Below are 12,702 nucleotides of genomic sequence, written 5' to 3' on the forward strand. Positions count from 1 at the left end.
CTTTAAAGACAAACTACAAAATAAAAACCCCTCAAGTCGATAAATGGCAACAGCATGGTCCAACATTGACATTAAAATACACTTCGACGTCACATTTAGGCCCACACCATCCATACTGTTCATACACGGACGTAGCCTATAAGGTCATACAAAGCAAGGTGAGCGGTCGCCGCCCATTCCCTGACTATCAGTCAGTGGCCGCACAAAAATCCATTAAAGCACACCATACAGTAGTTCGACTCTGCGGTAAACACCATGCATTTTGCTGCGTAAGAAACAGAGAGAAAGTCCAGAGAGAATTCATGTCTTAGCTATCACCAGGATATTGACCATGACATTAAAAAAAAAAAAAGGCCAAACTATGACCATATAGCGCTCGCTTCAACAAAGAATACATTTGCCTTGCTTATTAAAACGAATCTGTCACAGATGGAAAGTAGCTGCCTACAAAAACACACACACACACACACACACACACACACACACACACACACACACACACACACACACACACACACACACACACGAAACACACACACACACACACACACACACGAAACAATTAGCTTCATCCCCTCCCTAATGTCACAAACACAAGTGCACATCCTAACCCCAGATGATAAAAGCCACCCCCCATCAGCTTTCCACACAGGCGCGCGCACCGAGAGACCCTTGAACACTCAGCTTTGTGACTGTTGCTCAGATTGGACGCACCGGGAATGGGATCTCTTGTGAGAGTGAAGAAAAACTTCGAATTTTTCCGCGTTTACGCTCTGCAGAGACTACTCTTCATCCTGCGGGAATAGCTGCGCAAGTAGAACAGGGAAGACGGCAAATGAAAAGTAGGTAAATCAGTTGGGAAGAGGAGTTAGAAAAGAAACACGAATGGGATGAAATATTGTAACTTGCCTTATTTATGCACTAACGTAACACGCTCCTATATATGCGCTTGATATTGTAAAATGTGGCTTTGAATATTACAGTAGGCTAATTTGGGAAAAGGGGAGAGAATACCAAAGGCATTCCAATTAGGCAACGCTTGCGTAAAAGCGCATGACTACCAGGGTTATCCACTAAAAACGATCAATTAGAATTTGACCAGTGAAAACAATTTGTTCCGATAAGTATTTGTGGGTAGTGTATGGAGAGAGACGCAGCAAAGTTGGCAACCTGTAGATTATAACTGTTCCCACAGATACAACCATGGCAAAGTGGTTTAAAGATTTCCCGACTAGTTTGAAAAGTGGGACCGATCGCATCCGTTCGGCCTCGGAATCAGGTGCCCATGGTCGGCCAAAACCTATGGTGGCTGTAGGTACTGGGGGAAAAGGCAGTGTACGTAAAAATTCAGAAAATGGTAGCAGTGGAGGTGGTGTGGGTTCATTGCTTTCCGGGAGGAATCGGAAAAATTCGGCAATTGAATTGGGACGGAATCAACCAAGTACTGGCGCAAGTCCTCTGAAAGATGGGAAAATATGGGAAATCTTTATACCTGGGAAAGGCAAGAAGAGTCCAAAGTTCGATGGAGGATTCGAAGATCACCGAACCCTCAGGACCTCAAGTCTGGCGGATGCTTACATCAACAGAATGATCAAGGTGGACAAACAAGACAAAGGCCAAAAGCACAATTTTGGGACTGGAGATGCAACAGCTGCAGACAACGAGAAAGGAAAGGCAACGTTGAAGACGGAAACGGTGATATGTTAACCTTACTCTTCTGATATGTCAAATTACATTTAAACTTCTTAACTTTCTTGACAAATGTTATGACTTATTGACTTATTCTTTGACAAATAATTGGCCATTTTCAAAGCGATAACAATGTGCAAAAATCTTAAATAGTGTATCTCCTTTATGTAAGAGACAATACTGTTTTCCTTCATAGACACAAAGAGAGTCATATTGCAGGTCTAATTTGAACCTGACAAGACTCTGATGTGGGCACCTGATAGTTGAAATAGCTGGGGAGCATATATCTTTCTGATGCTCACAGTGTCAGTAGTACATGGGCTAGTTACACACAGTATCCAATTACTCATAATCTGTGTGAACAGAGGAAAAAGTTTTTGTTATGAAAGTTGAGATAAGTATCTCTCTCCCTGCTCCCTGGCAGTCTTTGTTTCAGCGATACTCTCTCCCCCCTCCCTCTTCCTTCTTCTTTCTCTCCAATGGTTCATATATTATGGGGCTGTGTGTGTGTGTGTGTGTGTGTGTGTGTGTGTGTGTGTGTGTGTGTGTGTGTGTGTGTGTGTGTGTGTGTGTGTGTGTGTGTGTGTGTGTGTGTGTGTGTGTGTGTGTGAGTCGTATGGGAGTCACAGTAGCAGATTCAGTCCAAACACAATGAGAGCTAACCTCGCACCCTTCCCCATTTCCCGTCCCTCTAGCCTGACTATCCAGCCCCCACCAGCACCACCACCCTCGCTGCCACACAAACACACCACAAACACACATCCCTACATGTACACACATGCACAAACGTGGTGCTCTGCACACAACCAGACAAACTCATAGCATCTCCATGGCGTATGCCCTGTATCCATATTGTCATTCTCATAATTTGATATTGGATGACATACTCACACAGAATGCACGTCCATACACACACACACACCTACACACACATATCTTTTAACATATACACTCATCTACTTCCTTACAGACACACACACACACACACACACACACACACACACTGTGACACAATGCAAAGAAAATACAATGACTCCATCCTTTTCTTCGGGGCCCGAGTGAAGGCCGCGTTTGAAGCATTATGTCACTTGACACTGGCACTCCCCTGTCCCAGAGCAGAGCTCTGCCTGCGGCTGCACTCTGATCATAATAGGCCACGGAGCAGTCCCACGCACTAACACAGCTATGGAGAGAAAGAGAGCGAGAACAGGGGGGGGGGACTGATGGAAGGGGGAGTTAGAATGGAGGAAGATGAAATAGATAGTAAAGAAAAGACAGAGTATGAAAGTAAGGGAGCGGAGATGATGATAAAGAAATAAAGTATCATTTTCATGTCTGGAAGGTACAGAATGATAGGGGGATAGAAGATATGACAGGGTTGATTGTTAATGACCAAGAAATATGCTGACGTAAGGGCTCTTTTAAACCAAGTGAAAGAGTGTGGCCATAATCACCATGGGATCTATCATTGTGATGCTGGACTCGGTGAGACCACTAATGAAGTCAAAGTGCAAATTCAGATGCAAAGAGAAATCAGTAATGACAGCAACAGCCAATGAAGACTGAACTTGAGCTGTGATGTTGTTACAGTAAGATGCATTAAGTTATTGATGTATTGCTAATCATTCGCTCTCTCTCGCTCTCTCTCTCTCTCTCTCTCTCCTTATAGTTGATAATACTGGAGGATTACGCTGACCCATTCGATGCTGAGAGAACGAAGGAACAGAGAGACGCTGAGAGAGAGGGAGAGAACGATGGCTACATGGAGCCCTACGACGCCCAGCTCATTATTACAGGTTACCTCCTTTTCTCCTGTCTATCAATCTCATGGCTGGCGGAACGGATCAATAACACTTTGACTGATTGATAGACTGATGGATGTGGATTCTTGAAGAGCATGCACATAGCTTTTGGATAGACGTGTGGTGAAAAGAAAAAGTGTTTTGTTTTGTTCGGACGCTGGCTCATTAGCTGAAAAACAACCAACCCCAGCCAATCTCTGGCCTCCCCTCGCTGCCTACCTCACTGGTGGTTGCTATGGTGACAGTGTTGTGCTGGGACAATGGGTGCAGTTTCCTCTTTGCACTTCCTGTTTCCTGCCTCTGTTTCCTGTTCCCATTCTCTGGACAGGAAATCACCCCGATCCCTAGCACCCCCCTCTTGCCAACCCCCCGACTCCAGTTGTCCTCACCGTGTATGAGCGCCCACCCTGTTCCCCTCTTCCTCTCCCAATCACTTCCCCGAAATCAGGAAGTGGCCCTGTCGGCCAGCCAATGGCAGGCCGCGCTCGCCTTTCCCCCTTGGTGCTGCCATTGTTTTCGCACACAATAGGCCAGACACAAAGTGTCAGTCCGGCGAGGCCAGGAGTTTATGCTGGGAGACAGACCGTCAGGCTGGCCCCAGACTCGGCCCCGGAGGAACACACGCTTGCGTGCCTGGGAGCCGCTGCCTGCGCCAAGTGGGGGACACACTCACGAGTGTCCATTCTCTTTTTACCTGGTGTGTGCTTACAGCTCGGGGTGGCAAAGTTGTCACTTGTCCTTGTTGTGGGCCATAAATATGAAATATGAGCCATGTTCGCACCCCAAATCCAAGCCAAGGAAGTGCGAAATGAGAGTTTGAACTTAAAATGTACATTATTCTGGTCAGCACAAGTGAACATTATTGTCAGCCCAAATCCATTTAGTGTGCACTAAAAGACATATATGTATTTATAGCTATTGCAATAAATCTAATGTGGTTGTGTTATGGGATGTGGTTCTGCAGAAGTCAGCATTGCTGCTTAGAATATGGCCGACTTAGATGCGATTTACAACCATGCCAAGATATGTCGCTTTGGATAAAAGCAGCTATCACATTTTACGTTATGGGACCTGTCCGTTCCAGTGTGTGTCTTCCCACTTTATTATAAATGTCTGTATTTATATGGGCTTTTCCATGGCAATTGATGTAGGTGTGTGCGTGTGTGTGTGTGTGTGTGTGTAGAAATCCGCCGGCGAGGCTCACGGGACCTGCTGAAGGTGTGTGTGGTGCTGAAGGGCGAGGAGGAGGGCGGCACGCCCCAGATCTACGACGTGCCCTACGAGGAGGTGCTGGAGGGCATCCCTCTGACCCGGCCCGAGTGCGACCCGCGGCCCCAAGCCGAGTACGAGCTCCCCTGGGAGTGGAGGAAAGAGCAGATTGTCAGAGCCCTGTCAGGTACACAACAGACACAGCACAGCAATTCCAATTCAATTCAATTCAATTCAAATCAAATCACTTTATTCATCCCCAGGGGGGAGTTATATCACTTCTAATCATCAGCAGTTGAATGCAATTACTAAAATTTCCACCCTCTTGGAATGATAGAGCAATGCTGCAGTTATTATGTGTGAAACAGTGTGAAAAAGTTAGCGGATTATGGCTGATTTTGAGGATCCTTTCAGCCAAGTCATCTATCCAGTTTTCAGTGTTTCAGTTTTCAGCGCATGCCCTAGTGAAATGACTCATCAGCACATTATGTGGGCTGACTTCATAAACTTTAAAGATCAAGCTTTGAAAAACATTGTATTTACTGCACACATAAAAAAAATCTAGTGTCTAGGAAACTCAGTGTTTTATGTATGAATCGCTCAAGGTTTTAGTTAGATAAATTAATTAAATATTTAATTTCGATAATTTCTTACATTTATCAAACAGAGGTGACCTTGACAGTTTACGAAAGTGTTTCCGCATAACAAGTGGAGTTTTCCTGTCTCCTATTTGTCATGACATTCTAATTACATAACACAAGCCACCTATAGTAGCCTACTTCTCTCTTCTTCCACTACAGGAATATGTCCCTCACACAGCTTTATCATATCATTAAATGCCTTTTATAAAAAATATTTTGTTTGTTAGTCGTATCTCATTTATGATATTTACATCAAATGTTATGACTGTATTGTGGTTTTAGCCACTCTGATATTCCATAACAAAATCAATAAACCGTACCGTACATCAGTGTTCAGTGTATGATCTTTGTGATGAATGTTACAACATATTACTTCCTCAGTGCCCTCTGTATGTCCAATGCTATTTCATAGTTATGACGTCAGTGTGCTTGGCTGCCTCCCCACAGCCCAGTTTGATGGAGTGGAGCGGGTGACCAGCAGTAAAGAGGACACGGTGCTCTCCCCGCGCCAGCAGAGACAGAAGAGCTGGACCCCCAAAACGCTGCGTCCTTCTCCCCCGTCCCCCACGCTCACCCCCACCACCCCTGCCACCCCAACTGACAGTGACGCAAAGCCTGTGGACCCCACTGTACCACTGGAGAAGCAAAGGTGTGTGTGTGTGTGTGTGTGTGTGTGTATGTCTGTGTGGTGTGGTGTGTGTGGTGTGGTGTGTGTGTGTGTGTGTGTGTGTGTGTGTGTGTGTGTGTGTGTGTGTATTTCATGAATTTGAGTGTGTCTTTCAACAACTGACAGCATCAGCAAAATTCTTTACAGTTATTCTGACATCATCTCCAGAACTATCCACAGCCATTTCATGACAGTTGAACTTTAACCTCAATTTCTTTCACTTTACACTTTTCTCTCTCACTCTCGACCCCTTTCTCATCCTTTGCCTCCCTCCCTCCCTTCACTCATCATTAAATACACTGTGCATTCTCTCTCCTTTCACTCATTCCTGGTTTCTCTTGGTTTTCCTACTTTTTTCCTTACTTATCTCTCTCTCCCTCTCTCCCTCTTTCCCTCCATCTCTCTGTAACTCCCTCTATCTCCCTCACTGTCTCTCTTTCTCCCTCTCTCTCTTGCCCTCTCTCTCTGTCCTGTCCTCTCATCTCTCTCTCTGTCTCTCTCCCTCCATCTCTCCCTCCCTTGTTCTCTCTCTCTCTCTCTGTCCCTCTTTCTCTCCATGTCTGTAGCTGGTACCACGGCTCAGTGAGTCGGCAGGAGGCAGAGGCTCAGCTGCAGAACTGTAAGGAGGCCAGCTTCCTGGTGCGCGACAGCGAATCATCAACCAGCAAATACTCCATCGCCTTAAAGTGAGTGAGTGTGAGTGTGTGTGTGTGTGTGTGTGTGTGTGTGTGTGTGTGTGTGTTTGTATCTGCGTGAGTGTGTAAGGCGTGGGGGGTGTAAGTGTGTGTGTTTGTGTTTGTGTGCGTGTGTGTATGTGTGTGTGTGTGTGTGTATGTGTGTGTATGTGTGTGTGTGTGTGTGTGTCTGTGTGTGTGTGTGTGTGTGTTGTAATGTACTGCGGCAATGGTAGAAAGCATAGCTCTGGGGCAATTGTTGTGCCCTGTGGACCAGAAGTACTGCACTGAATTTCAATGATCTGAGCTGTTCCTGTCAGATAGCAGCTAAGGACTAGGAATGTGGTTAGCCACTGTCTGTGTAGTAAGAGGAGGGATGTTCTTTATGTCACAAATCACAATCAAAGTGAGCTATTAAAAGAAAACAGAAGAAAAAAACAAGACATTTAATGTGTTGATATTGGTGCTATTGACTATATATTGGTCTATTGACAAACAATAGATCATAGTGTCTATGTCTGAGTGTGTGTGTTTGTGTATGTTGTGTGTTTTTATATGTTAGCCATAAGTGTGTTTTTATATGTAAGTCATAAGTCTCTCTTTCTCTCTCTCTCTCTCTCTCTCTCTCTCACACACACACACACACACACACACTTACACTTACACTTACACACACACACGTCCCATCTGCAGAACCAGTCAGGGCTGCGTCCACATCATCGTGGCCCAGACCAAGGAGAGCGGCTACACGCTGGACCAGAGCAGCTGTGTGTTCCCCAGCATCCCGGAGGTGGTGCACCACTACTGCGCCCAGCGCCTGCCCTTCACCGGGGCCGAGCACATGACCCTGCTGCACCCCGTGCCCCGCACGCATTAGTGACCCCCCCCCCCCCCATCATTAGTGACCCCCCCCCCCCCCCCCCCCCCCCACCATCACGTGATGACCTGACCTGACCTGTCGGACACGTCCAGTGAAAGTTTAAACTTTGATAGAGCCCATTGAAAAGCCCATTCCCTGCACACACACACACTAGCCCTAAAACAAACATACTTCCTCTACACGTACATCTTTACACAGACACTCACAATCAAACATGAACCACACAAACCAACACACACACACACACACACACACACACACACACACACACACACACACACAAAGTCACACACACAGTCATATTACTCTCTCTCTCTCTCTCTCCCCCCCACACACACACAGAGAGAGAGAGAGACACTAAGCCCAACACAGACAGACATTGGCCTTATTATTATGTTATTATTGACTACCCAAATGTAATTCCATCTACAAACTGGCCTCAGCCAGCTATGCCATCCCCACTGAAATAGAGAACAAGAGCTGCCTCAGTCATCATCCAGAGCCCTCACCCACCCTTGCCCTGCCACACACTGAAGAGCCTACATGAATGACCTCAATGACATGACCGTATCTCATGTCATTCACACATACGATGAGCCCAGAGCATAACACATGCACACACATAAACCATAATGTGGCCGGATATCAGTTAGCACTCCAGACCCACTTTCACCCAAAAAGACACCTTTATCTAAAGCGACTTAACTTTGGCCCAAGTAAAGACCTGACCCCCCCACACATACACACACATACATCTAACCTGAAAACTGAATTCTTAGCCTGTCTTTTGTAATTCTGACCTTTATAGAACACTTGAAACACCCATGGTTTACTCTCTCCCCATCCTTAAATTACCATTATAAAATGTATTAAATTCAAATATTCTGAAAGGGGTGTGAAAAAACTCTGAATATGTTGTACTTTAAAATCGAAAAAAAAAAACATGTTTTGTACTTTTTAAAAAAGCACACGCCAAGTGCCATATAGCCTGATAGCTTTGTGTAATGTTAATCTTATGTTGTGATGTTGTTTTGTGGAAGAGGTAGTATTCATTGGTGACATTTGGTGTTCTGTATTCTGGGAAACAGGAGTGCCGTCGCGTCATCGGTTCATTCCGAGCAGTGTGACCGATATTATAACCCGCTTGAGGGTAGAGACTCCACCACGCAGCCTAGTGGCCATACCCCAGCACTGCACTGGCCCACCGTTTCCAATTCCACAGTGCTGCTTTCCAATTCACCGCATTAAGGCCGTGTTATCGCTCGGTGGCAACAGGCACGGCGCGCGACTTAACACGCTTCAAATAAAGGACATATTTTTAGTAAACAAAAGCAAGCCTTTTGTGAAACGATTTTTTTTGTCCTTCTCGTGCTTGTTTCACTGTGTGTTATATTGTTCAGTGTTTATATTGTCTGCATTATTTCTCCCCCATTCATTCATTTTCTTGTGTTTGCACTTGACAGATGTTTAGCCAACCAAGATTAGCTTGTTAGATCGGATCAATAGATCAAAGTGAAGCGCTCCAATCAAATACAATTAATTATAGCCGTTGATTGAGCGCCTATGTTCACGGCAAAGATTTGATTGATTTTTGGTGGAGGGTTTTTAGTCCCCCATATCACGTGTGGTTGGTTCTATTCGTTTTCAAGCTTATGGACCGTTTAACCCTTCCTGTCTCTGTGCGGGACTAGATTTATATATTTGGTCTTAGCCTAAACTATAACGAATTAAGGCTTAGCCTACATCTATCAACAAATAGCCTAGAGTAGCCTAAACACGCATCCACCTATGAGAGAGGGCTGTGAGAGTGTGAAAAGAGTCAGTAATCCAGGCATGAAATCAATTCAACAAACGCAGGACGCATCACGTAGGACTACTGTAGCCTAGGCTATACACAAAATATGCCTACACTTAAAGTAGCCTTCCTTAGTGACAGGCGCGCACATGTCAATTATAGGTAGCCTACAACATTCATTGGAAAATTACCATTGGCTCATCTTGATGTGTCTATGGCATGCATACATTTGCGTACCGCGTCTCATACAGCAATGTATAATGTCAGTGCCCTTCTGCGCATGTGTTTATTTGTAGCCTATGTGTGTGTCGGACTTTTTCTGCTAGATAAGGGATTACCAGGTTGCCATGGTGATTAGTGAGAGCGATGTTGAGCCATCTCTTTAGGGAGAGACAGCGCGTGAGAAGGAGGGAGAAAGAGGGAAATAGAAAGAGAAGGCTGCAGAAAAAGTGTGACAGTTCTAACCATAAACGTTTGGACAGATGAGAATTTAAAGCGATTTGATTTCTGAATGAAGGACTCTTCAATGAAGGAGAGAGAGAGAGAAACACACCAAGGTTTCCAAAAATACCTATTTTTGCTTGCAGACCTGCAGAAGTCACTTTCCAAGTAAAAACAACATTACACAACAAACCCTTGCAAACCCTCTCTCTTTCTCTTCCTCTCTCTCCCTCTCATTTGTCAGAAAACCTGTATTTAGCGTCTTTCTGGGTCAAAATGGGCCAGAGGCTGAGGTGGTTCCAGCCTTCACAGATTTTAGTGTGTGTATTTGTGTGTATGTGTGTGTGTGTGTGTGTGTGTGTGTGTGTGTGTGTCTGTGTGCGTGTGCGTGCATGCCTGTGTTTGTGTGTGTGGCTGCATGTGTGTGTGAGTGTCTGAATGTGTGTGTGTGTGTGTGCACGTGCCCGCGCGTGTGTGAAAGAGAAAGCCTTGACTAACTCCTGCCTATTACACCCATCTGCTTGTCTCCTCCAATCCATCAATCTCCCTGTTAAACATCCTGTCCCCATCACTCTATCCGTGCATTGCGTCAATCTGTCTGGCCCTCCGGACATCAGCCGCTGTTTCCTCCTTCGCAAACACCCCCACGAGCTGACAGTGAGCCCGCCGCCGACGCCGCTGATGTCTCCCTTTGAGTTAATGCCCACCCTCCCACCCAGCAGAGTGCGGTACACCCATACGGCAGCCTGCCGGCCACAGGGTGATACGAGGGGCGGCTGTCACTCAGAGACACTACACAGAGTGTCAATAACTCAGCCCGGTGTGCTGCAGTGGAACCCCCCCCCCCCCCCGACCACCCCCCACACCCCTGACTGCAGCCACACAGACAGTCAGTGTGTCAGCCACAGAGAGGGATAGATAATACCGGAGGAGAGAGAGAGAGAGAGAGAGAGAGAGAGAGAGAGAGAGGAGGGAGGGAGGGAGGGAGGAAAGAGAGTGAAGGAGAAGAGAGAGGGGCTGACACAGAGAGGAAGAGGATGAGTGTTTGTGTGTGTGTGTGTGTGTGTCTGTGAGGAGGGGGGAGGCACTTGGGGGGCTCCCATTCTCTAAATAATTCAGAGAGAGACTCCAAGCACTCAGAGCGCATAAGCACCACTGTCAGGTCAACTCATTCAGCACAAAGAGAGAGAGAAAGAGAGGGAGAGGGACGAGGAGAGAGAGAGAGAGAGAAGAGGGAGGAGGAAGAGAGCGAGAGAAGAGAGGAGAGAGGGAGGGAGGGAGGAATTTGGAAATAGAGAAGGAGACAAACGCTGGGACAGGGGACGGCAGTTAAGATGAAAACAGGAAGAGATAAATGATGGTAGACAGTGGGAATGACTGAAAGGACGCTGCAGCTAAAGTCATCAGAGGACATAATAAGGCAAGGCAAGGTTATTTATATACAGTAGCACCACTCATCATCCACAGCGGCAAGGCAAAGAGTTTCACAGATGAGCAGATAAATCAACACTGAGAAATGGCAAAGTTATTCAAATAATTGAAGGTAAAACTGAAATAAAATATTACAGGAACAAATAAAAGATTAAAGAGGAGCTTACAAAGCATGAAATGGTGAAAAAAAGGGTAAATCAACAGTGTTTCATCAGTTGACAGAAACAGAACAATTGGGTGTCAATTCCAGTCAATTGTCCAGATTTTATACTATTAGCCGATGTTGAGAATAGATAAGATAAGAATAGATTATATACAGAAATAGGAGTGAATAAGAGAGAGAGGTAGTCAGAGGGAGAGAGAGAAGAGAGGTAGAGAGAGGGAGGGAGACAAGTCATTTTGTCTCTTTCCTGCGTCACTCTACTGTCCTCTTCTTTCAGCCGCCCCTGCTCACCACTGCTTGGCTGTATCCTCAATCTCCCCCTCACGTCCTTCAACATCATCCACTCTTCCTCTACCTAATCTATATCTCTCTCTCTAAATTCCCATTCCATTGTGTCGTTGTCTGTATACTTTAAAAAATGCACTTGATTTTTCACACCTCTCTTTTTTCCCTCAGAATCTGTGTTGCGTTCCGCCGTCACCACTCCTGGGTTCTCCTTTTCATATTCCCTGTCTTGCTCTTGTGTACCTCAGTCACGACTCCTGATAGGACACGACGGCCCAGACTGCAGTATGTGTGTATGTGTGTGTTTGTGTGTGTGTGTGTGTGTGTGTGTGTGTGTGTGTGTGTGTGTGTGTGTGTGTGTGTGTGTGTGTGTGTGTGTGTTAGTGTGTACACATGTGTTGCATCCGTGTGTGTATCTGTGTAAGACACTCTGTGTGTGTGTGTGTGTGTGTGTGTGTGTGTGTGTGTGTGTGTGTGTGTGTGTGTGTGTGTGTGTGTGTGTGAAGTATTCCCTCCTCTCAGCTCAAACAGGATTCCTCAAAGCCCTCTGCAGTCTGTCAAACCAACCCCCCCCCCCCCCCCCCCCCCCACACACACACACACACATCGTTCCCCCTACTGTTGCTCTTGTCTTCACACACTTCTGCAGGGGCACTTTACGTAAGAGTGCCTCATGACGAAACGCGCCAGCGAGCGAGGGGAGATCTCCTGTTTCCTCTCCTCCCACATCCAATGTATCCATCCATCCATCCATCCATCCCTCCATCCATCCATCCGTCTAATGATGCTGCTGCCATCCATCTCGAGCCCGCTCTGCCTCTTTCGTCGGGTCTGTTTCACTCTCTCCCTCCATATGTCCCCTCCCCCTCCGCTGTCAGCTGCCAGTGACATTAAAGAGGTAGCGTAGAGGTCACCTATATGCAAACCCCCAGAGTGGACACAGAAATAGACACTTCCAGCCGCAAGGTGAGAGAGAGAGAGAGTTGGAGAGAGGGATAGGGAGAGTGAGAGAAAGAGAGACGTGT

At 46.2% G+C, this 12,702-nt stretch overlaps 1 protein-coding gene across 1 annotated transcript; it reads left to right on the forward strand.

Annotated features, from left to right (window-relative positions):
• Positions 1 to 636: 636 nt before the first annotated feature.
• Positions 637 to 7,582, forward strand: she (Src homology 2 domain containing E). The gene is made up of 6 exons (XM_062539112.1): positions 637 to 1,695; positions 3,359 to 3,485; positions 4,675 to 4,887; positions 5,789 to 5,990; positions 6,575 to 6,694; positions 7,376 to 7,582. Exons 1-6 carry the CDS (start codon positions 1,204 to 1,206, stop codon positions 7,557 to 7,559), a joined length of 1,338 nt encoding a protein of 445 aa, XP_062395096.1. The 5' UTR covers positions 637 to 1,203; the 3' UTR covers positions 7,560 to 7,582.
• The last annotated feature ends 5,120 nt before the right edge of the window (positions 7,583 to 12,702 follow it).

Source organism: Sardina pilchardus, chromosome 6 (genome assembly GCF_963854185.1).
Source record: "Sardina pilchardus chromosome 6, fSarPil1.1, whole genome shotgun sequence".
Classification (NCBI taxonomy): Eukaryota; Metazoa; Chordata; class Actinopteri; order Clupeiformes; family Clupeidae; genus Sardina; species Sardina pilchardus.